Genomic DNA, 25998 nt, shown 5'->3' on the forward strand with positions numbered 1-25998 from the left:
AATTTGATATTCAAAAGAGTATGAAGAGACACTTACTGACATTGAGTGGAGTGGAGTCAGGAGGTATATACCTGTAATGTTTCACTCCGTGAATAAATGTACACCAAGTAAAGATTGGCTCCAGTCTCTTCCTTCACCATCAGGCTGTCAGGATTATAACATGGTAACAGAGAATGCTTGTCTAATGGCGGAGATTGGTAACTAGAGGAAAATTAAATTTCAGACAGAAACTTACAATGCAAGTTGCTTCTGTGAGAAATGGCTGAAAGCAAGTGGAAATGGAACCGGTTCATAATCTTAAAGATTTCCATCGGGTCACCCTTCAGTCTTGTCTTTTCTGGAGAAAAGTGCCCAGGCGGTTTAACTTTTTATGAGGGTTAAATGCTCTCAGTTCTTGTGAATCTTTGTTGCCACTTCTCCAGTGCCTCTATCTCCTTTTTCTAAATGGAAATCACAAATGTTGACAGTACTCCCATTGTAGTCTAACTATCGTTTTAAACAAATTGAACATAACCTCCCTGCTTTTCAATTCTATCGCTCTAGAATGGAACCCGATATCTGGGCCCCACACTTTAGGAAAGATGTGAAGTTCTTAGAGAGGGTGCAGAGAAGATTGATGAGACTGGCACCAGGGATGAGGGACTTCAGTTAGTTGGAAAGACTGGAGCAGCTGAAATTGTTCTCTAGATCACAGAGTTACTCGGACAGAGAAGTAGGCCATTCAGCCCCTCGAGTCAATGCCGACTCTGCAGAGCAAACCAGTCAGTTCCATTGCCCTGTTCTACCTCTGTAGCTCTGCAAACTTATTTCCCACAATTGCCCCTACAATTTAATTTTGAAATCGCTCATCGTCTCTGCTTCCCCCCACCCCCCCAGCCTCTCAGGCAGCGAGTTCCAAGTCATCACCGGTCACTGTGTAAAAATACTTCTTCCTCACATCCCTCCTGCAATTCCTGCCGAAAACTTTCCCCCTCATCCGTGCATCATCAGCGAATAAGAACAGCTTTTCTTTATCCACCTTATCTAAACCTGTCATAATCTTGTACACCTCCATCAAATCTCCCCTCACCCTCCTTTACTCCAAGGAGAACAATCCCAGCCTGACGTCTATAATGAAGAGCAAACAGAATATGTTAATGCCTGAAATCAAATGGGAATGTTTGATTTCTGTTTTACCGATATTAGCTAAATATTGTACTGGACAGTAAAGCAATTGGAATAACTCACCTTGGGTGTAGTTCAGTGGAATATATTAACCTGGTGTCCACCTACATTCCAGTGAAAGTCAGGAAATTGTAGGTGAAATGAATAAGCTGATCACATTGCCCTCGAGGTGGCTGTGGTGGAGTAGAGACCATTGTTCACCTCCTTGTGGAATGTATCTTTGCAAAGAAGGTCTGGAGAGAGATGCAGTGGTTTTTGTCAAGGTTCATCCCGAGCAGTTCTGTGACACAGGACTCTGTGTTCTACGGGCTCTTCCCAGGGACACACAGTGAGACAAACATCAACTGCAGCTGGAGGATCAACTCGGTGAAAGACGCTCTTTGGTCTGCCCGAAACTTGTTGGTTTTCCGGTGCAAAGAGTTGTCCCTGACCGAGTGTTGCAGACTGGCACATTCCAAGGTCCAGGACTACGTGCTGAGGGATGCACTAAAGCTTGGGGCAGCCGCCGCAAAGGCCCAATGGGGAAAGGTCGCTGTCTAAGACCTTTCTGCCATAGTGCACCAAGGTGCTGGGAAAGGTATAGACCCCTTGTGCTGTACAGCTCACAATGAATGTATGTAGTGAATAATAATTGTATTGAAGCACCTCAGAGTGCAACGTGATGTATGTTGATAACTCCAATACCATTGTACTGTCTGTCTGTAATGACCATATTGAAACGATTGTAATATTCACTGATTGTGTTGAAGCACCTCGTGATCCATGTATAAAAGTTGAATCTGATTGCACTTTTTGTGATGGCGATTTAGAAATGTTTGTAGTGTTCTTTCAGGTATTTTATAAATAAAGTATACTTTTCAGAAAAAAAAATTCGGCTCCTCCAGCCTGCTCCACCATTCAATAAGTTCATGGCTGATCTGATCTGGTCTCAACTCCAGTTTCTTTTCTATGCCTCATACCCTTTCATTCCCTTGTCAATCAAGGATCTGTCAATCAAACTGAGCCTTAAAAATATTCAATGACCCTGCCACCATCACTCTCTGGGGATGAGAGTTCCATAGTCTGACAACCCTCAGAGAAAAAAATTCTCCTAATCTCTGCCTTAAATGGGAGACCCCCTTATGTTTAAACCGTGTCCCCAATTCTAGTCTCTCCCACAACGGGAAACATCCTTTCAGCATCCACCCTGTCAAGTCCTCTCAGGAACTTAAAAGTTACAATAAGATCATCTCTCATTCTTCTGAACTCCAGTGGATACAGGCCTAACCTGTCCAACCTTTCCTCAGAGGATAACCCCCTCATTCCAGGAATCAGGCGAGTGAACCTTCTCTGAACTGCTTCGAATGCAATTATGTCATTTCTTAAATAAGGAGACCAAAATCGTGCACAGTACTCAAAATGTGGTCTCACCAAGGCCCTGTACAACTGCAGGAAAACATCCTTACTTTTATATTTCATTCCCCTTACAATAAACACCAACATGTCATTTGCCTTCCTAATCACTTGCTGTCCCTGAATACTAACTTTGTGATTCATGTACCAAGACACCCAGGTCCCTCTGTACCTCGGAGTTCTGCAATCTCATTGCATTTTAATATGCTGTTTTTTTATTGTTCCTGCCAAAGTGGACAAGTTCACATTTTCCCACATAATATTCCATCTGCCAAATTTTTGCCCCCTCACTGAACCTTCTATATCCCTTTGCAGACGCCTTGTGTCCGCTTCACAAATTACTTTCCTATCTATCTCTGTGTCATTAGCAAATTGTAAATGGTTGAGGGCCCAGCACTGATCTCCTGTGGCACTCCACTTGTCACATCTTACCAACCCGAAAATGACCCATTTATGCCTACTCTCAGTTTCCTGTTTGCTAACCAATCCTCTACCCATGCTAATATGTTACCCCCTCCACTACGAGCTCTTACTTTGTGTAGTAACCTTTGCTGTGGCAACTTGTGAAATGCCTTCTGGAAATCTAAGTTAACCATATCTACAGGTTCCCTTTTATCCACATTTCTTGTTCCTCAAAGAACTTCGATAAATTAGTAAATCACGATGGGCTCCCTGAACCCCATTTTCTAAGATTGCGTGTCAACAAAAAAATAAAATCTCATCTCTCCCTCTGTCTCCTTTACCAATGACCTTAGAGGGACTCACTTTCTGTTAAAGAGCCTGTCAACCCCAACTTTCCCTAAAGTGAATAAATTTTATCAGGAAATAAAATATTCTTACTGATAAAAGTTTATTAATGAAACAGAACATGGTTAAAACACACAAAATTACATGAGGGTCAGAGACAACCAGAGTAAAAGGATGTGCACAATGTTCTGGACCCAAATGGTTTCTCTTTGGCTCCTCTGTAACCTGTTCCCATGACTCCCCACTTTGGACACAGGGGCACTGAACCCCAGGAGTCAAGTCACCATCAGCCCCAGTCGCCCCCTTCTGTGCCCCGATTGGTTGGAGGCCCATTTCCCAGTCAGTCCTCCAGCACCTTCCTGTCTCTCTATTAGTGCAACGCCCATGAGAGAAAGCTAGCTGGAAATAGAAAAACAGATAGTAAGAGTTTCTATAGATGTTTAAAAAAGAAGAGTTAACAAAGTAGGCGTTGGTCTTATAGAAAGTGAGTCTGAAGAATTAATAATGGAAAATAAGGAGATGGCAGATGAATTGAACAGTTATTTTGCATTGGTCTTCACTATAGGGGATACAATTAACAACCCAGAAATAGCTGTAAGTCAGGAAATGGAAAGGAGGGTGGAATTCAAGAAAATTACAATCACCACAAAAGTGCTACTGAGCAAATTCTTTGGAGCAGTTTACCAACTGGGTTGCAGGCCCCGTTTCTCACCTAAATTCAGCCCTCAGCTCTATTGCCTAGTTGTAATTGGCACGAGAAATAGAGCAACAGAAAGGTGCCGGAGACTCAAATGGGAAGTTGAAACTTGTGGCTCTAAACCAAATATTAGGATCTCTGGAAAGACCAGTAAATTGTAAAAAGAAATTCAAATTGTCAGTGAACAAATTAAAGGATCACAAAACAAGACATCAAGTTTTATGACTTTTACTGCAACAAACAAACTAGAAGCAACATTAGCGAAACATCATTTTTGTGGGTAAGGTATACCTTAAACTATCAAAGAGAATTTTGCTCTTTGACTTTTAACATAATCAAAAATTCCACTCCATGGTTATACTTTACTCTGTTCCTGAAGTAGACACTCAATTGTCATGGAACCTGTCCAGAGTGATTCTTTGCTCCTGAGGGTTTACTTCCATTCTTTACCTTTCCCAGTCTGGCAACCTTAAACCCCAGAACTGTCTTTCACAGTGAAGGTTCTCCTGGGTTCTCCCTTTAACTCAAGCAAGGCGAATCTTCCAGTCTCATTTTAAATCCTCGTGAATTTGGTCTTTTCAATCTGAGCACAAGGTCCCATCCACATTCGCATGTGTTGAAACAGAGACTTGCCACCTCTATCAGCTCTCTCTCTCTCTTGGATCCTGGCAGGCTGATCTGTCTGTGAAATTCAGAGAAGCCTTTTAGAAGAACTTTACAACTACAATGGCTTCCCATGCATCCTTTTCCAATCAAAGCCCATCTCCATGGCAATGTGAATCACATGGGCCTTGTATCCAGGTAGAAATGCCAATTAGTTATCTTTCAGACTCCCAACATCATTCTATCTGGAAATTAAATAGACAATTAAAGTATAGCCGTTTACAAAATCTGACATTTAAGTACTTCCCTGGACTTTGGAGACTAACAGACTAACTGAGATTGAATAATGCATGACATTAAGTAGGGACAGGAAGCTAGGAAAAGGTAAAGGGTGGCGTTGTTAACTAATGATGGCATTACTGTAATAGAGAGGGATGACCTAAGTTCAGGAAACCAGGATGTAGAAGTAGTTTGGATAGAGATGAGAAATGATAAGGGCAAGAAGTCACTTGTGGGAGTGGTATACAGGCCCCCTAACAGTAACCACATGGTAGGATGGAGTATAAAAGAAGAAATAATGGGAACTTGTCAGACGTTACAGTGATAAATATGGGGGATTTTAATCTATGTATACACTGGAAAAATCAGACAGGCCAAGGTAGCCTAGATGGGGAGTTCATAGAACATTTTCAGGATAGTTTCTTAGAACAGCACGTTCTTGAGCCAGACAGTAGGCTATATTAGACCTGATATTGTGCAATGAGATAAGATTAATTAATGATGACATAGTGAAGGTGCCCCTAGGTAGCAGCAATCACAATATGATTAAATGTTATCTTCAATTTGAGGGAGAGAAAAGTGGGTCCAAGACTCGTATTTTAAACTTAAGGGCAGTTATGTGGGTATGAAAGCAGAGCTAACTAAAGTGAACTGACAAATTAGGTTATGGGATGCATCAATAAAGATGCAGTGGCAGACATTTAAGGGGATATTTCAAGATATACAGAATAGATACATTCCAACAATAAAGAAAAATTTCAAGGGGAGGACGCACCATCTGTGGTTAACTATAAAAGTTAAAGATAGCATCAAACTTAAAGTGAAAAGAGCTGGCAGGTAAGAAGACTGGACAGAATATAAAGACAGCAAAGACTGACCATAAGATTGATAAGGAGGAAAAAATTAGAGTATGAGAGAAAGCTAGTTAGAAATAGAAAATCAGATAGTAAGAGTTTCTATAGATGTTTTAAAAAGAGTTAACAAAGTGAACGTTGGTCTTATAGAAAGTGAGTCTGGAGAATTAATAATGGAAAATAAGGAGATGGCAGATGAATTGAACAGCTATTTTGCATCGGTCTTCACTATAGGGGATACAATTAACAACCCAGAAATAGCTGTAAATCAGGAAATGGAAAGGAGGATGGAATTCAAGAAAATTACATTCACCACAGAAGTGGTACTGAGTAAATTGTTGGAGCTGCAGGCTGACAAGAACCCAGGTCCTGATGGACTTCATCCTAGGGTCTTAAAAGAAGTGGCTAGTGAGATAGTTGATGCGTTGGTTTTAATTTTCCAAAATTTCCTAGGTTCGGGGAAGATTAGATTGGAAAATGGTGAATGTAACGCCTTCATTCAAAAAGGCAGGCAGGAAACTGGAAACTATGGGCCAGTTAGCTTAACATCTGTCATAGGGAGAGTCAACAAGGCTTTGTGAGAGGGAAATCATGTTTAACCAATTGATTGGAGTTCTTTGAAGAAGTAACATCTGCTGTGGATAAAGGGGAACCAGTGGAATACTATTCTTAGATTTCCAGGAAGCATTTGATAAGGCGCCATATCAAAGGTTATTGCAGGAAATAAGAGCTTATGCTGTAGGGGGTAAGATATTGGCATGGATAGAAGATTGGTCAGCTAACAGGAAACATGGTAGGCATAAATGGGCCATTTTCTGCTTGGCAAAATATGACAAGTGGTGTACCATGGGGATCAGTTCTGGGGCTTCAACTTTTTACTATTTATAGAAATGACTTGGACGAAGGGACCGAAGGTATGGTTGCTAAATTTGCAGATGACACTAAGATAAGTAGTAAATTAAGTTGTGAAGAGGACATAAGGAGACTACAAAGGGATATTGACAGGTAAAGTGAGTGGGTTAAGTGAGTGGGGAAAAATCAGGCAAATTGAGTATATCCACTTTGGCAGGAAGAATAAAAAATAAGCATGTTATACATACAGAGAGAGATTGCAGAGCTCTGAGATGCAGATGGATCTGGGTGTCCTTGTGCATACATCGCAAAAGTTTATGATGCAGGTACAGTAGGTGATTAAGAAAGCTAAAAGAATGTTATCGTTAGAAGTAGGGAGGATATGCTTCAGCTATAACAGGGCATTGGTGAGACCACATCTGGAGTATTGGTCTCCTTACTTCAGTAAAGATGTAAATGTATTGGAAGCAGTTCAGAGAAGGTTTACTAGACGAATACCTGGAATGGGCGGGTTATCTTATGAGGAAAGGTTGGACAGGCTGGGCTTGTATCCGCTGGAGTTTAGAAGAGTAAGAGGCAACTTGATTGAAACATATAAGATCCTGAGGGGCCTCGACAGGGTGGATGTGGAGAGGATGTTTCCTCTTGTGGGAGAATCTGGAAATTGGGGTCACGGTTTAAAAGTAATGGGTCGCCTCTTTAAGACAGAGGAGAAATTTTTTCTCTCAGAAGGCAGAGAGTCTTTGGACCTCTCTTCCTCAAAGGACGGGGGAAGAGTCTTTGAATATTTTTAAGGCAGAGCGAGATAGGTTCTTGATAAACAAGAAGTTAAAGGTTATCGGGGGGTAGGTGGGAATGTGGAGCTGAGGTTACAATTAGATCAGCCAGGAACTTATTGAATGATGGAACAGGCTCGAGGGGCCAAGTGGCCTACTCCTGCTCCTAATTCATATGTGTGTATGTTATCACATCCTTTATAATGGATTCGAGCATTTTCCCTACTACTGATGCCAGGCTAACTAGTCTGTAGTTCCCTGTTTTCTCTCTCCCTCCTTAAATAGTGGGTGACATTTGGCACCTTCCAATCTGCAGGAACCATTCCAGTATCTATAGAATTTTGGTAGATGATCACCAATGTATCCACTATCTCTACAGCCACCTCCTTCAACACTCTGGGATGTAGATCACCAGGTCCAGGGGATTTATCAACTTTCAACCCCATTCATTTCTCTAGTACTACTTTTTTACCAATACTAATCTCTATCAGTTCCTCATGCTCATTAGTCCCTTGGTTCGCTAGCATTTTGGGGACGATTTTTGTATCTTCCTCTGTGAGGACAGACACACATTGTTTAGTTTCTCTGCCAATTCCTTATTCCCCTTTATAAATTCTCCTGGCTCTGCCTGGAATGGACCCACATTTCTCTTTGCTAATCTTTTCCTTTTCACATACCTAGAGAAGCTTTTACAGTCGCTTTTTATGTTTCTCGCCAGTTTGCTCTCATGTTCGATTTTCTCTTTCTTCATCAGTTTCTTGGTCCTCCTTTCCTGAATTCTAAAAAAGCTCCAATCCTCAGGCTTATTATTATTTTTGGCCACTTTATGAGCCTCTTCCTTTGATCTAATGCAATCTTTACCTTTTCTGTTATCCACGGTTGCATCTGTTAGATTTTTATTCTTTAAAGGAATCTATATTTGTTGTAAAGATATAATAATTCCTTCAATTCCTATTGCCTGTCTACCATCATGAATTTTCATGTAGTTTCTCAATCTACCACAGTCAACTTGACCCTCAAACTGTGATAGTTTTCTTCTGTGAGAAACACCCAGATAAATTATACAGAAGAACCATCTAACCAGCACAGCCCATCTCCATGGCAACCTGGCATGCTTTGGGGGGTTCCAAACAGGATTGCAAACTAAATATCTTTTACATTCCAAATACCCTTTCATTCTGTGATCCCTGTGAAATATGAAACTAGATATTCGCAACATGTCTCAAAGAGCATCAGCCACTGGGGCAAAGTCATGAGACTGACCAGTCTAGCAGAAAGAAACCCTCCAATCTTCCCAATTCATCAACTGTCAGAATGAACATGGTTCAGTCCTGGATGTGATTAACAGCAGCAATAACAGCAGAATCCAACCCCTGGAATCACTTGTGAACTCACTGGTGTCTCAGAAGGTGGGATGATTGAGTGAAACCCTTCCCACACTGAGAGCAGGTGAACAGCCTCCCCCCGGTGTGAACTTGCTGATATCTCAGCAGGTGGGATGACTGAATAAATCCCTTCCCACACTGAGAGCAGGTGAATGGCCTCTCCCCAGTGTGAAGTCGCTGGTGTGTCTGCAGATGGGATAACTGAGTGAAGCCCTTCCCACATTCAGAGCATGTGAACAGCCTCTCCCTAGTGTGAACCTGCTGGTGTTTCTGCAGGTGGGATAACTGAGTGAATCCCTTCGCACATGCAGAGCAGGTGAACAGCCTCTCCCCAATGTGAAATCGCTGGTGTCTCAGCAGGTTGGATGACCGAGTGGATCCCTTCCCACATTCAGAGCAGCTGTATGGCCTCTCCCCGGTGTGAACTCGCTGGTGTGACTGCAGTCTAAATAATGGACCGAATCCCTTCCCACGCTCAGAGCAGGTGAACGGCTTCTCCCTGCTGTGAACTCGCTGGTGTGTCTGCAGGTTGGATAACCGGGCAAAACCCTTCCCACACTCAGGGCAGGTGAACGGCCTCTCCCCAGTGTGAATGCGCTGATGAGTTTCCAGCTCAGACGGGACTTTGAATCCCTTCCCACAGTCCCCACATTTCCATGGTTTCTCCATGGTGTGCGTGGCCTTGTGTCTTTCCAGGTTTGACGCTCAGTTGAAGCCTCGTCCACACACAGAACTTGTGTACGAACTCCCTGCTGTGAATGGTGCGATGTTTTTTCAGTCTGTGTAACTGATTAAAACTCTTTCCACAGTCAGTGCACTGGAACACTCTCACTCGGGTTTGTGTGTCGGTGCTTTTCTAGTCACACTGACATTAAAATCTGTTAAGGCAGACAGAACAGAGAAACATTTCTCCTTCTAGATTCAAAAGCTGATGATATTCAGGTCCCAATGAATCCAGTGACTCTGTGAGAACCTAACCTTTGATTTCAGATTTCTGTCTGTAAATCCTCCCCTGCTGATATCCTGTAAAAAGAATTCACAACCGTCATCACGATCAGTACAGGTTAGAAATTCAGAACAGGCAATTCTAGTTTCTATGGGACATTCTTTACTGTCTTGTTCCCCAAAAGCTGTAAAACTCCATCACACACTCTCTCTCTCTGCATTCTCACTCTGCTCTACCTAATATACACCCTCCCAATTCTCCTGAAGGTTCATGTTGATCGACAGATCCACGCTCACCACTTCCTGTCAGGACACAGATATCATAAGAAATAGGAGCAGTATGAGGCCATTTGGCCCATCGAGCCTGCTTGGACATTCAATGAGATTATGGCTTATCTACCTCAGCACCAGTTTCCCACACAATCCCCAATATCCCTCAATATCTTCACTGTCTAAAACGTATCAATTTCTGTCTTGAATATATTTAATGACTGAGCTGCCACAGTCCTCAGGGGTTGAGAATTCCAAAGCTTCACCGCTCTCTGAGTGAAGAAATTCCTCCTCATCTTCACTTTCGCTCTATTTTCCTGCCTGCCCCACATAACCTCGAACCCCTTGTCCATCAAAAATCTGTCTAACTCGTCCTTGAATATATTCAATGAGCCAGCCTCCTCTTGTCCCTGCGGAAGAGAATTCCAACATGCTGAGACACTAGCGAGTTCACTCCGGCGAGAGGCCATTCCCCTGCTCTGAGTGTGGGAAACGGCCCTCTGAGGAACAAAATTCCTGCTCATCTCCGTCTTCAGTGGGAGACACCTTATTTTTAAACTATGTCCCTATTTCTAAATTCTCCAATGAGTGGAAACATCCTCTCAGCATCTACCCTGTCAAGCTGCCTCAGAATCCAATATGTTTCAATAAGATTCTTCTCATTCTTCTCAACTCCAATTTGTATAGGCCCAACCTGCTCAATGTTTCCTCATAAGACAATCCCTTCATCCCAGGAATCAGCTGAGTGAACCTTCTCTGCCTTTATATTTCTTGCTAGTTGTCGGTCATACTCGAGTTTCTATTTTTGTTCATGATGCTTTGCTGATATCTAAGACTTTTCCATACTTGTGGCCCACCAATAATCTTTGCAGCATTGAAAATCATTAACCAGGCTGCTAGTCTTAAAAATATGTCTGTGCCTATAGTAATGGGCCAAGTGTAATATACAGTACAGGATTATTTGAACAGAGATATAGTTGGGATATGAGCAAGGACTTTATTTCGGCAGCAGGCGCTCATGTCCAAGAACTCGCTGCCTCTGAGGATGTTGGAAGCGGAGACAATCAATAATTTCAAAATAAAATTGGTTGATCACTTGAAGTAAATAAACTTGCAGGGGAACGGGGATATAGGGGCAAACTGGATTGCTCGACAGAGAGTTAGCAGGTACTTGAGTTACCAAATAGGCTCGATCTGTGCTGAAATGACTCTAGGACTGAAATAAATAACGTAGCTACAGTACTATATTACCAGACTAGAAATAATAATAAATGTATTTTGATACAGAACCATAAATAATGCATCTAATATGCACCATATAACAACACCAGACATATCTCTGTTCTATATTAATTTACTGTCCCCTTAAATGTCAGCCATCTCCTGGGAAACCACCCCTTTAATTGTGAACATTAGGAAAGAGACCATCCTTTTAGCCAGACAAATAAATGTGTCAAGCTGAGGGAGCAAAGGATGTCAATGTCTTTAAGAGAGGGAGAGAGACCTGGGCCAACCTTTCCAGAGTCTGCACCCTCCCTGGATTCACTTCCTTTCCCTTCAGTTCCTGAAAGTCAACAATTTGCCCCCACAATGAGAAAAGAAATGGAAAGGGGGAGAAAAGAAAGTGTTTTACTCACAGATGTTGGACACAGGAGGAAGTTTTAGTCTGTGTGAAGCTGAATCTTCATTCACACAAAGCCCGCGCTCTGATTGGCTGGAGGACCAGCGTGCTCCCGGTCCTCCAATTCTTCCTATTGGTCAGTCCCTCAACATGACGGTTCGAGGCGGGCTCTCCCCCGCACTTGCGCAGATTCCCCTCTCTCGAGTTCTCCGAGCGTCTTCTCGCTCTGGCCGGAGCCATCAGCCGGTTGCCTGGAAACCTTGGCTCGAGGAGGCGGAGGGGGAAACAATGGGTGGGGGCGGGGCTCCCGTGTCCGCGCGCCTGGCCTGCGGACTGCAACCTGAGGACGGCACCGCGGAGCAGAGTGATTCCTATTGGCTGATTTAGGCAGGGGTCCATTGTGGACGTCAAAATGCGGAAGTTGGACAATGAAATTCAGACTAAAACTTCCTCCTGTGTCCAACATCTGTGAGTAAAACACTTTCTTTTCTCCCCCTTTCCATTTCTTTTCTCATTCTGGGGGAAATTGTTGACTTGCAGGAACTGAAGGGAAAGGAAGTGAATCCAGGGAGGGTGCAGACTCTGGAAAGGTTGGCCCAGGTCTCTCTCTCTCTCTCTTAAAGACATTGACATCCTTTGCTCCCTCAGCTTGACACATTTATTTGTCTGGCTAAAAGGATGGTCTCTTTCCTAATGTTCACAATTAAAGGGGTGATTGTTGATATTTAAGGGGACAGTAAATTAATGTAGATTAATGTCTAGTGTATATTCTTTCTGGTTTTTTAGTAACAGAGATAGAGTCATTACAGAACAGAAGGAGCCCATTTGGCAACTCGAGTCCATGTTGACTCTCTGTAAAGCAACCCAGTCATCCCATTCCCCCTTTCTACCCCCATTCCCCTGCAATTGTATTTTGTTCAAGTGCCCATTCAATTTCATTTTAAAATCGTGAATCGTCTCCACTTCTACCACCTTCATATGCAGCGAGTTCCAGGTCATGTACAATCACTGCCTAAAAAAGATTCTTCTTCAGATTCTCCCTGTCTCTCTGATCAGGAAATATACTTATATGAAGATTTTCACATTTTGGACAGGAAGTAATGAATTGCATCCGTAAATCAGCATGAATCAGCCCCTTCAGGAGAATTGGGAGAGTGTATATTAGGTAAGTGAGAATAGAGGCAGACTGCGTGGGATGGGGATTTGCAGCTTTTGAGGAATGAGAGAGGAAAGAATGTTCCATAGAAACTAGAATTGTCTGTTCTGAATCTCTATCCTGTACTGACAGTGATGACTTTTGTAAATTCCTGTTACAGGCTATTAGAAGGGGAGGATTTACAGACAGAAATCTCAAACCAAACTTCACATCAAGATCTGACAAAGTCACTCAATTCATCAAGACCTGAATATCATCGGCCTTTGACTCTGGGAGAAATGTTTGTCTGTTTTGTCAGCTTCATAAAATTTCAAACATTAGTGTGATTGGAAAAGCACCGAGACACACACACCCAAGTGAGGGTGCTTCCAGTGCACTGACTGTGGGAAAGAGCTTTAACCAGTTCCACAGTCTGAAAAAAAAATCACTCCATTCACCACGGAGAGAAACCGTACACGTGTTCTCTGTGTGAACGAAACTTCAGCTGATCATCAAACCTGGAGAGACACAAGGACACCCACACCATGGAGAAACCGTGGAAATGTGGGGACTGTGGAAAGGGGTTCACATCCCCCTCGAAGCTGGACACCCATCGACGCATTAACACTGGGGAGAAGCCGTTCATCTGCTGTGTGTGTGGAAAGGGATTTGCTCAGTCATCGAACCTGTTGTCACACAAGCGAGTTCACACCGGGGAGAGGCCGTTCATCTGCTTTGTGTGTGGGAAGAGATTCACTGAGTCATCCAGCCTGCGGAGACACCAGAAACTTTTCAACTGATTACAAATTTTGGAATCTGCTGTTACTGCTGCTGTTAATCACATCCAGGACTAGGTGAAGTGGGAGGGTCAGAGGGTGTCTTTCTGCTGGACTGGCCGGTCTCACGATTTTGCTCCCAATGGGCTGATGCTCTTTGAGATGTGTTGTGAATATCTAGTTTCATATTTCATATGAATTACAGAATGAGAGGGTGTTTAGAATGGAAAAGATATTTAATTTGAAACTCTTTGGAACTCCCCAGAACATGCCAGGTTGCCATGGAGATGGGCTGTGCTGGTTGGAAGGTTCTTTTGTTTAATTTTTCTGGGTGTTTCTCACAGAAGGAAACTACAAAGGTAGAAGTCTAAGTTGCCTGTGGTAGATTGGGAAGCTACATTAAAAGTTAAGATGTTAGACAATTTAAGGAATGCAGAGGCAGTGGTTTAGTGGTATTGTCACTGGACTAGTAATCCAGACACACAGGGTAATGCTCTGGGGTCGTGGGTTTGAATCTCACCATGGCAGATGGTGCAATTTAAATTCAATTAATAAAAATCTGGAATTAATCAGAAAAGTGTCCCGAGCGTCCCCACAACAAATTGAGCCAATCAGCTTGGAGCCCTTTCTAACTGTGAACTATAACTTGTATCTAAACAGAGTGTCCTGGAACACCTGGTGCTCTGACCCCTTCCTGACCTTAACACCAATTTTTTTTAAAGCGACATTACAGTATCTGGAACTTAAAGGGACAGGCAATTGAAAACTTTTCATCATTAAGGTTACATAAAGTATCATTTGGTAACATCAGCCTTATTAATTACACAAATGTGTTATCAAGGTGAAGTCTAACAGCCAACATTGATAAAGTGGCTGACTCCAGCTATTTAGTGACTTTTTAATGGCTACAACGTACTGACATCACCAAACCTAAACAAGTAGAACTTACACACTCCTTAACCTTGTGTTAATCCTCACTATGAGGTGAATCTGGGTAACACGTTCACCAATCCACATACTGTTGAGATGCAGCCACTATCTAACACAGCACAGTTGAATGAGTCTGTGACTAACACACTCATCACTGGACCAAAGCTCCTTGTGACTAGTACAATTCCTTCAGAGTGATCATCGTCTTCAGCCTCAGAATTCTCTGTGTCATGTGTCACTTCGAAGACCCTGATTTTCCACTTTGGGCAGTTCATCACATAATGATACTTTGAGTCAGATGTGAAACACCTGTTAATTGTTCCCTGGTCATTCCTGGGATTCATTCACCTGTTAGTTCGAATCCTGCCTCTTGTTGAGATATCCAGATCTGCTAAAGATGCTTTCACCCTCATTCGAAACCTATCAAAAACCAACTATCCTTCATTGGCATCTACTAGATCATAGGGACGTGTGACTTAGGAGCAGGAGTAGGCCATTCAGCCCTTTGAGCCTGCTCCGCCATTCAATAAGATCATGGCTGATCTGGTTGTGGTCTGAACTCCACTTTCCTGCCTCCCCCTCCTTAACACTTGACTTCCTTTCCGATCAAAAATCTGCCTAACTATGCCTGGAATAAATTCAATGACCCAGCCTCCACTGATTTCTGGGGAAGAGAATTCCACATACTATCCACCCTCTGAGAGAAAAAAATTCGCCTCATCCCAATCTTAAATGGTGGACCTCTTATTCTTAAACTGTGTACGCTGGCTCTAGTCTCTCCCACAAGTGGGAACATCCTTGTGGTACCTACCCTATTAAAACCCCTCAGGATCTTATATATTTCATTAAGATCACCTCTCATTCTTCTAAACTCCAATGGGTATCGGCCCAACCCAACCTTTCTCCATAAGATAAGCCCCTCAGCCCAGGAATGAGTCAAGTAAACCTATTCTGTACTGATTCTAACACAATTATTTTGTTTTCAAATAAGGAGACCAAAACTGTACACCGTGTTCCAGATGTGGTCTCACCAAGGCCCTATACAGCTGCAGTAAAACTCCCCTACTTTTATATTCCATTCCCCTCGCAATAAACACCAACATTTCACTTGCCTTCCAAATCGCTTGCTGTACCTGCAGATTAACTTGTTGTGATTCATGTACTAGGACACCCAGATCCCTCTGTACCTCAGAGTTTTGCAATCTCTCTCCATTTAAATAGTGGAATAATAATATTATAATAGTAATGATGTAATAATCTCTGCGTATTACCTTAGTGACCAGCAAATTGACGTAGGATCAATAAGATTAGAGAGATGAATGCTGTCAAGAAAACAAGGAATTGTAATATTTTTCTTCTGCTAATAACCCTGTCATGTTTATTATAAATGAGAAAACAGGCTGGTGGGGGTGTCAATATAGTAATTGGATTAAGAGCTAGAGTGACCAAAGCCAACAGTAAGAAGTGGTTTTGATATATTAATGAACCAAGAGGAAATTCAGTCAGAGTTTTACATAAAAAAAGATAATAAAACAATATTGTTTTACATAAAGCAATTTTTAAAAAATTTGTTCATGGGATGTGGACGTCACTGGCTAGGACAGTCTTTACCCTTGCTCAAAGGGCATTTAAGAGTCAACCACATTGCTGTGGGTCTGGAGACACAGGTAGGCCAGACCAGGTAAGGATGGCAGATTTCCTTCCCTAAAGGACATTAGTGAACCAGGTGGGTTTTTACAACAACTGACAATGGCTTCGTGATCATCATCAGACATTTAATTCCAGATTTTTATTGAGTTCACATTTCACCATCTGCCATGGTGGGATTTGAACCCGGGTCCCTAGAGCATTACCCTGGGTCTGTAGAATACCTGTCCAGTCACAAAAGCACTATGCCACCATATTGAATGTTGAATTAAGTTGTAATATTGAATTAAGTTGTTTTAGTTCAAACGGGATATATCCAGGTTGAAAAAGGTGTCAGGAAGGTAAAGATAGGGTAAGTTTGTTTTTACAAGTCTACGAACTAAAGTAAAGAACGAGTGTAATCAGTTCTGGGAAGAAAGCATTTCTGAAGAGACTCGTTGAGACAATAGAGAGATCAAAGGGATGGAAAACATTTATGGAAATACTGAAGCCTATGTGAGGGGGTAGCTGCTGAAATCTCCCAGAAGACAGCAGGATAGCTGGTCAGATCTCCCAGAAGACAGCAGGATAGCTGGACAGATCTCCCAGAAAACAATGTGAACAAGGCCAGAATGGAAGATCTAGTTGCTGCCAGCCTGAGAAGACACTCCAAGAAAAAAGCACTGTGTGGTAAAAATTACTGGAACCCTATAGATTTTAGAACCTATAAGGATAGTTGCTGAACAGAAAATGGGAAGGTTAGCTCTGAGGGTAGTTAAGTCAAGATTTTGGAACTGTTTTAAAGTACAGTTTACTGTGTGAAGCTCTTCTTGTATTTAAGTGTAATTGTACTCTTTTTATTCTTTTAATAAATGTTTACTTTACTATAAAATCATCACAAATAGTCAGGGCCATTATTTCCTGATTTCAGAACTTCTCCTCATAATATCCATATTGTAAAAACTATTTTGGCAGCTGTTTCAAGTTTCCCATTGGGATTTGGGCATCTCAGCATTTACCATCAGCTGTGCCATAACAATGCGGGGCTCAAAGACCGGTGTGGGAGAAATGGGTTTCCATTCATGGGGCACTGACACTAGTACTGGGGAAAGCGGGAGCTGTACCGTTGGGACGGTCTTCACCTGAACCGTGCTGGGACCAGTATTCTGGGGAGTCTTAGAACGAGGGTGGTAGAGAGGGCTTTAAACTAAATAGTGGGGGGAAGGGATCATGCAAGAGGAGATGTGGCAAATCAAAGGGAAATAATGAGGTAACAGAGCAAAGTAGTGATTTGGATAATGATAACCAGAGTGTGGCAGGAAAGGACAGAGAGTACAAACTTTAGAGTGCACCAGCAGGTAGGACCAGAGAGTGCAAAAATGGTAAAAAGGCAGAGTTAAAATCTCTGTATCTGAATGTGTGCAGAGTTCCTAACAAAATTGATGAATTGTTAACACGGATAGAATTAAATATGTATGACTTGATAGCCAATACAAAACATGGTTGCAGGGTGACCAAGGGTGGGACTGACATATTTGGTATTTCAAAAAGATAGGAACCTAGGAAAAGGTGGTGGGGTAGCTCTGTTAATTAAGGATGACATTAGTACAGTCGTGAGAGATGGCCTTGGCTCCACACAGCAAGATGTTGAATCAGTTTGGGTAAAGATAAGAAATAGTAAAGGTAATGGGTCACTTGTGGGAGTAGTTTTAGGCCTCCTAGCAGTAGTTACATGGTAGGACAGGGTGTACAGGAAGAAATAAATGGGGCATGTAAGAAAGGGACAGCAATGGTCATGGATGACTTTAATCTGCATGTTTGGGGAAATCACATTGGCAAAGGGTGCCTGGGCCAGGAGTTAATCGTCTTTCTTGTAAATCTCATCAATGAACCAAGAGGAGGAAGATCCAAACCTCCATCTGTATCCAACTGATGGGCATCCAGCTCACTAAATACTTTGCTTCTGATTTTACTTTTGTTAGGAATTGACAATGCCAGTGAGTTTCAATCCTTCACCATTAGGCAAGCATTCTCTGTTACCATGTTATAATCCTGACAGCCTTATTGTGAAGGAAGAAACTGGAGTTAATCTTTACTTGGTATTTATTTATTCAGTAAGTGACTCTTTATAGGCGCTTACATAGCCATCCAATTAATGCCCTCCACCTTTATATACTTGAAACAATTAACACCCAGCATCAGAGCATCCAAAAGGTCTCTAATTGGTGTGACTGCCATGGTGCCTTAGCAGCTCGGATGAACAAGGAGCAGGTGAATGGCCTCTCCCCTCTGTGTGAACTCGGTGATGCTTCCGCAGGCTGGATGAATCAGCGAATTCCTTCTCACACTCAGAACAGCTGAAAGGTTTCTCCCCAGTGTGAACTTGCTGGTGTCTCAGCAGGTTGGAGGATTGAGTGAATCTTTTCCCAAACATGGAGCAGGTGAACAGCCTCTCCTCACTGTGAACTCTCTGGTGCTTTCGCAGGTTGGATGAATTTGGGAATCGCTTCCCACACTCTGAGTAGGAGAATGGCCTCTCTCCAGTGTGAATGCATTGGTGTGTCAGCAGTTTCGTTGAACAAGTGAATCCCTTCCCACACATGGAGCAGGTAAATGGCCTCTCCCCAGTGTGAATCATCTGGTGTTTCAGAAGGTTGGTTAACCGATTGAATTCCTTCTCACACATGGAGCAGGAAAAAGCCTCTCCACCGTGTGAACTACATGCTAATTTTAAAACCTTCTGAAGCAGGCAGAACAGACAAACATTTCTCCTTCTGGATTCAAAGACCAATGATATTCAGGTCCCAATGAATTGAGTGACTCTGAGATCTTGATATGACGTTTGGTTTGAGATTTCGGTCAGCAAATCCTCCTCTTCCATTTTCCTGTAAAAGGAGTTTACAAAAGTCATCATTGTCAGTACTGAATATCAATTCAGAACAAACAATTCTAGTTGCTGTGGAACATTCTTTCCTCTCTCATTCCCCAAAAGCTGTAAATCTCCATCCCACACACACTCCCTCCATTCTGACATTTCTGTGCCTAATATACACCCTCACAATTCTCCTGAAGGTGCTGATTCATGCTGATCGACAGATCCATGCTCACTACATCCTGTCCAAAAGCTGAAAGTCTACATATAAGTATATTTACTGATCAGAGATAACGGGAGAATCTGAGGAAGAACTTTATTTCATTCGAGAGAGGTCACGAGCTGGAATTCGACAATGACCAGGGTGGTGGAAGCAGAGATGATCCATAATTTCAAAATGAAATTGGATGGACACTTGAAAGTAACAAATTTGCAGGGCTATGGAGATACAGAGGAATGGGACTGACTGGATTGTTCAACAGAGTTGTCAAGGACTAGAGTTGCCGAATGGACTCCTTCTGTGCCGTAATGACTCTATGATTGGAAATATATAACATAACTACAGTACTAGAAGACTAGAAATTATGATCAATTAACTTTATTACAGAACCTTAAACAATATATCTAATACATGCCATACACACTAGAAATATCTCTGTCCTATATTAATTTACTGTGCCCTTAAATATCAGCCATCTCCTGGGGAAACTACCCCTTTATTGTGAACATTCGGAAAGAGACCATCCTTTTAGCCAGACAAATAAATTCTGACGAGGCACTTTACAGCCTTCCGGACTGAATATTGAGTTCAACAATTTTAGATCATGAACTCTCTCCTCCATCCCCACCCCCTTTCCAATTTTCCCCCTCTTTCTTTTTTTCCAATAATTTATTTAGATTTTTCTTTTCCCACCTACTTCCATTATTTTTAAGTGTATTTCCATCCATTGTTTTATCTCTACCTTTTAGCCTATTTCGATCCCTTCCCCCCACCCCACCCCCACTAGGGCTATCTGTACCTTGCTCGTCCTGCTTTCTACCCTTAATGATCACATCCTTAGATAATATCACCACCTTCAACACCTCTTTGTCCTTTTGTCTGTGACATCTTTTGGTTATCTCCACCGATCACTGGCCCTCTATCCAGCTCTACCTGTCCCATCCCCCCTTAAACCAGCTTATATTTCACCTCCCTTCTATTTTTACTTAGTTCTGTTGAAGGGTGATTCGGACTCGAAACGTTAACTGTGCTCCTCTCCGCAGATGCTGCCAGACCTGCTGAGTTTTTCCAGGTATTTTTGTTTTTGTTTTGAAATAAATGTGTCAAGCTGAGGGAGCAAAGGATGTCAATGTCTTTAAGAGAGAGAGAGAGAGAGACCTGGGCCAACCTTTCCAGAGTCTGCACCCTCCCTGGATTCACTTCCTTTCCCTTCAGTTCCTGCAAGTCAACAATTTCCCCCAGAATGAGAAAAGAAAGTGTTTTACTCACAGATGTTGGGCACAGGAGGAAGTTTTAGTCTGTGTGAAGCTGAATCTTCATTCACACAAATCCCGCGCTCTGATTGGCTGGAGGACCAGAGTCCTTCCGGTCCTCCAACTCTTCCCATTGGTCAGTACCTCAACACGACGGGAAGGGGGGCGGGCTCTGCCCCGCACACGCGCAACTTCCCCTCTCCCGAGTTCTCCAAACGGCTTCTCGCTCTGGCCGGTGACGTCAGCCGGTTGGTCTTTGACTCTCGAAAGAGAAAACTTTCCCTCTTCCGTCTGTGGGAAAAGGTTTCAAACATCAGTCAGTGTCCTGCGTGTTGCCAAGATTCAAACTGATCATACAGTCTGGATAGACTCAAGGACACAGACTTTGGAGAGAAACCGTGGAGATGTCGGGACTGAGCAAAGATCCTCATCTGAGCTGGAAATTCACCAACCGGTTCACACTGAGGAGAGGGAGAGGCCATTCACACGCTCCATGTGGGAAGTGGTTTACAGAGTCTATCATTGACTGACCCATCAGTGACTTCACACTGAGGAGAGGGAGAGGCCATTCACCCGCTCCATGTGGGAAGTGGTTTACAGGTTCTATCAGCTGACTGACCCATTAGCGCCTTCACACTGAGGAGAGGGAGAGGCCATTCACCCGCTCCATGTGGGAAGTGGTTTACAGATTCTATCAGCTGACTGACCCATCAGCGACTTCACACTGAGGAGGGGCTGTTCATGTGCTCACTGTGTGGAAAGGGATTCATTCAGTCAACCCACCTGCTGACAGAACAGCGCAGTCACCCAGGGGAGTTTCCGTTCACCTGCTCCAAGTGTGGGAAGAGATTCACTTGGTCATCCAATCGTGAACCATATTCATTCTGACAGGAACTCAATTGCTATTTGTTGGTGTTTATGCTCCAGATGAGCCTCTTCCAATTCGACTGCACTGACCCCTGTCAGCAGAACCTTCTATTCCTTTCTCCCTCAAGTGTTCATCTTTCAAAGAAATAAAGAGAAACTGTTTCCACTGACAAAAGGGTTGTTAATCAGAGGACGCAGATTGAAGGTGATTGACATAAAAGCCAGAAGGGAAATGAGGAAGATAAATCTTTACACAGTGAGGTGTTGTGATCCGGAATGCACTGGTGGAAGCAGATTCAACAAAGGGAATTGCATAAATCCTGGAAGGGGACGAGTTTGCAGGGCTCATGGGGAAAGGGCAGGATAGTGGGACTAATTGAGTAGCTCTTTCAAAGAGCCAGCACAGGCACAATGAGCTGAATGGCCTCCTTCTGTGCTGTGAGATTCTGTGAACACAGAATGTGTGTCTGTAATATGTACAGTGAAGTCAATAATGTCTGGAATTCCCATCGTGCCCCGGCCATCTCTTTGAAAGAACTCTCTGATTCATCCAACTGCTCTGCTCTTTCCCCACAGCCATGCAAATTCCTTCCTTTCAAGTACTATAGAAGAATGAGGGGAGATTTGATAGAAGTTTACAAAATTATGAAGGGAATAGACAGAGTAAATGCGAGTAGGCTCTTTCCACTTACCATCTGACATGGTAAATGCGGGCTCACTCTTAAGTTTTAAGAATAAATTGGATAGATACATGGATGGGAGAGGTCTGGAGGGTTATGGACTAGGTGCAGGTCAATGGGACTAGCGGAATAATATTTCGGCACAGACTAGGAGGGCCGAATGGCCTGTTTTCTGTGCTGTAGTGTTCTATGGTTCTGCTTGCCCTTTGGAAATATACTATTGAATCTGCTTGCAGGCAGATCAGAGCAACTCGCTGTGTTAAAAAAAAACATAGAAACATAGAAAATAGGAGTAGGCTATTCGGCCCTTCGAGTCTGCTCCGCCATTCATTATGATCATGGCTGATCATCCAACTCAATAGCCTGCTCCCGCTTTCTCCCCATACCCTTTGAACCCTTTTGCCCCGAGAACTATATCAAACTCTTTCTTGAAAACATACAATGTTTTGGCCTCAACTATTTTCTGTGGTAGCGAATTCCACAGGCTCACCACTCTCTGGGTGAAGACATTTCTCCTCATCTCAGTCCTAAATGGTCTACCCTAGTATCCTCAGACTGTGACCCCTGGTTCTGGACTCCCCCACCACCGGGAACATCCTTCCTGCATCTACCCTGTCTATTCTTGTTCAAATTCTATAGATTTCTTTGAGATCCCCCCTCATTCTTCTGAACTCCAGCGAATATAATCATAACCACCTCAATCTCTCCTCATATGCCAGTACCACCATCCCAGGAATCAGTCTCATAAACCTTCGCTGCACTCCCTCTGTAGCAAGAACATCCTTCTTCAGATAAGGAGACCAAAACTGCACACAATATTCCAGGTGTGGTCTCACCAAGGCCCTATACAATTGCAGCAAGACATCCCTGCTCCTGTACTCGAATCCTCCGGCTATGAAGGCCAACATACCATTTGCCTTCTTTACCCCCTACTGCACCTGCATGCTTACCTTCAGTGTCCGGTATATGAGGACACCCAGGCCTCGTTGCACATTCCCCTCTCTCAATTTATAGCCATTCAGATAATAATCTGCCTTCCTGTTTTTGCTACCAAAGTGGATAACCTCACATTTGTCCACAATATACTGCATATTCCATGCATTTTCCCACTCACTCAGCTTGTCCAAATCACACTGAAGCATCTCTGCATCCTCCTCACAGCTCACCGTCCCACCCAGCTTTGTCTCATCTGCAAATTTGGAGATATTGCATTTAATTCCCTCATCTAAATCATTAATATATATTGTGAATAGCTGGGGTCCCAGCACCGATTCCTGTGGTACCCCACTAGTCACTGCCTGCCATTTGGAAAAAAACCCTTTATTCCTTCCCTTTGTTTCCTGTCTGCCAATCAGTTTTCTATCCATCTCAATACATCACCCACAATTCCATGTGCTTTAATTTTACACACTAATCTCTTATGTGGGACTTTGTCGAAACCCTTCTGAAAGTCCAAATAAACCACATCCACTGGCTCCCCCTCATCAACTCTACTAGTTACATCCTCGAAAAACTCCAGTAGATTTGTCAAGCATGATCTCCCTTTCGTAAATCCATGCTGATTCTGTCCGATTCTGCCACTGTTTTCCAAGTGCTCAGCTATTAAATCTTTTATAATGGACTCTAGAATTTTCCCCACTGCCAAGGTCAGGCTGACTGCTCTATAAAATCTCATCTCCCTCTCTGGCTCCTTTGCCAATTACCTTAGAGGGACTCACATTCTGTTAAAGAGCTTGCCAACCCCTCTCACCCACTTTCCCTGAAGTGCAGAAATCCAATCATGAAAAATCCAGAAGAATCAAATATTTTAACTGATAGGAGTGTTTTAATGAAACAGAACATGGTTAAAAAGAACATAGAATTAGTTGAGGATCAAAGACAACCAGTGTAAAAGGATGTGCACAATGTTCTGGACCCAAATGGTTTCTCTTCGGCTCCTCTGTACTCTGTTCCCGTGACTCCCCACTTTGGACACAGGGGCACTGAACCCCGGGGGTCGGGTCACCATCAGCCCCGGTCACCCCCTCCCGCTGCCCCAATTGGTTGGAAGCCCATTTCCCAGTCAGTCCTCCAGCACCTTCCTGTCTCTCTATCAGTGCGACGCCCATGGCAGTTTCCCAACTGGGGCGCAGGCCCCGTTATTCTCAGCTAAATTCAGCCCTCAGCTCCGTCGCCTGGCTGTCATTGACACGAGAAATAGAGAGACAGAAAGGTGCTGGAGGCTCAATGGGGATCCGAAACCTGTGGCTCTGAACCAACACTTCAACATTTGTCAGTCAAATACATGTTATTTACACCAGGGTTTTTATTATTGGCTTAGTCACTGGAGGAAAAAAGAGCGGGATTATAAAGGGTTAATTTCCCTTTCTAATGTTGTACTGTCTATTGTGTCAGCCAGAGCTCAGTGGATCACACTCCCACCTCTGAGTCAGAAGGTTCTTGATTTAAGTCCCAGTCCAGAGGCCTGAGGACAAAAATCACATCCAACATTCCAAGTGCCAGCACTGAGGGAGTGCTGCACTGTCAGAGCTGCTGTCTTTTGGATGAGGTGCTAACCCAAGTCTGCTGCTTCAGGTGGACATAGAAGTTCCCATGGCCACTATTTTGAAGAAGAGCAGGGGAGTTATCCCTGGTGTCGTAGCCAATGTTTATCAATCAACATCACCAAAAACAGATCATCTGGTCAGTATCACACTGCTGTTGTGGGATCTTGCTGTGTGTAAATTGGCTGCCGCGTTTCCTACATTACAACAGTGACTGCCCTTCAAAAGTACTTAATTGGCTGTGAAGCGCTTTGGGACATCCTGTGGTTGTGAAAGAAGCTATATAAATGCACATTTTTAAATTTAAGATTGATGTTAACTGATCTTGTTATCTGTAATTTAATTGATTTCAGCCACCCCCAGCTTGACATTTAATAAAATCACTTTGGTTCGGACAAGACTTCAACCAATTAAGGCAAAGGCAGAATTCTCTGGACAGTAAATTTAAAAATAAACTTATTAAAAGAAAAATGTTTACTTAACAACTTTAAGACATTGACTTTTACAACTTCATGCGGGTGATCAGTCTGTAGAAGCGTAACCCTCTCTGGCTCCTTCTTTGACAGTAATTCTTGTGGAATTCACCCTCGGGAGTCTGGCTCCTTCTCTGACAGTAACTTAGTTGGAACTCGGCCTCGGGAGTCTTCAGTACTTGGCTATCAAGGAAGGCCTTCAGAAACTCTATTTTTATCCCCAAAGTGACCATTACCTCACTTCAGAGTTGGGCCTTTTGTAACATGACAATTGGTCAATTTGGTTCCTAGTTAAATTAATTGGATCCTCAATTATGTCCAGCAGCTTCTCTCATTATAGCCCACTACCTGATGGTGTAGTGGTATTGTCACTAGACCAGAGCCCCAGGGTAATGTTCTGGGGACCCAGGTTCAAATCCTGCTTCATGGCAGGAATTTGACTTCAATAAAAATCTGAATGTCTGGGAGGAACTGAGAGAGTCTGTGACTTTGTCTTGCTGTCTTAGAAAGAAACCTTCTCTCATTATCTTAGACAGGAATACAATAAAACTGTTTCACTATCCCTTTATCTGATTCTATACAATCCCTTATTCATACAGATTCAAATGTTGAGGACAATCAGAGCTAGAAGGTCTCTCTTGTCAGTACATCTATCTTCCTTGCACATTCTTTACATACACAGCAATTAAGGTTTTACATTTATACAGCAAATAAAGCTCAGTCTTTTACCATAACTACTGATTCATTATTGATTCATTAACTGTAATTCAATTAAGGCTCACTACTTATTCAATCATATGTTACTGTTTGTTAATTAAAACAGTAATTGCGGAAAAAAGAGACGTCGAAGTTTTCATCTTGCACTCACCAGAACATTCGTAAGAATACCAAATGAAAAGGGAACAACAATTTATACTTCATGAGAGGAGAGTGCTGATTGGTTGGCAAATGGACTCTGATTGGTGGATGCATTGCCATGGAGAATGCCCCGTTTAACTGATGGCTTGTGTCATTCTCATAAATCTTCTCTCCAGCCTC

General features: G+C 42.9%; 4 protein-coding genes, 2 long non-coding RNA genes and 1 pseudogene across 7 annotated transcripts in view; 4 read left to right on the forward strand and 3 right to left on the reverse strand.

Annotated features, from left to right (window-relative positions):
- LOC144697369 (uncharacterized) overlaps window positions 1-13562 on the forward strand; it is a 240069-nt gene extending 226507 nt beyond the window's left edge. For both annotated transcript variants that reach the window (XR_013580346.1, XR_013580345.1), the window contains exon 2: window positions 12902-13562. This is a non-coding gene — a long non-coding RNA (uncharacterized LOC144697369). The remainder of the gene's footprint in view (window positions 1-12901) is intronic.
- Window positions 1-25998, reverse strand: part of LOC144697287 (uncharacterized) — a 685032-nt gene that overhangs the window by 481399 nt on the left and 177635 nt on the right. The gene's annotated exons all lie outside the window — the stretch shown is intronic.
- The window catches only part of LOC144697361 (uncharacterized), a 392999-nt gene that overhangs the window by 161513 nt on the left and 205488 nt on the right, over window positions 1-25998 (reverse strand). The window lies entirely within an intron of this gene.
- The window catches only part of LOC144697353 (uncharacterized), a 258803-nt gene that overhangs the window by 75539 nt on the left and 157266 nt on the right, over window positions 1-25998 (forward strand). The gene's annotated exons all lie outside the window — the stretch shown is intronic.
- The window catches only part of LOC144697960 (uncharacterized), a 274230-nt gene that overhangs the window by 14450 nt on the left and 233782 nt on the right, over window positions 1-25998 (forward strand). The window lies entirely within an intron of this gene.
- Window positions 1-25998, forward strand: part of LOC144697416 (uncharacterized) — a 51254-nt pseudogene that overhangs the window by 13634 nt on the left and 11622 nt on the right.
- LOC144697291 (uncharacterized) lies at window positions 18141-20470 on the reverse strand. The gene is made up of 2 exons (XM_078569248.1): window positions 20414-20470; window positions 18141-18937 (listed from the first exon to the last, which is right to left on the reverse strand). The coding sequence occupies exon 2, from the start codon at window positions 18736-18738 to the stop codon at window positions 18271-18273; it is 468 nt and encodes a 155-aa protein (XP_078425374.1). The 5' UTR covers window positions 18739-18937; window positions 20414-20470; the 3' UTR covers window positions 18141-18270.

This window comes from Cetorhinus maximus, chromosome 23 (assembly GCF_964194155.1).
Source record: "Cetorhinus maximus chromosome 23, sCetMax3.hap1.1, whole genome shotgun sequence".
Lineage (NCBI taxonomy): Eukaryota > Metazoa > Chordata > Chondrichthyes > Lamniformes > Cetorhinidae > Cetorhinus > Cetorhinus maximus.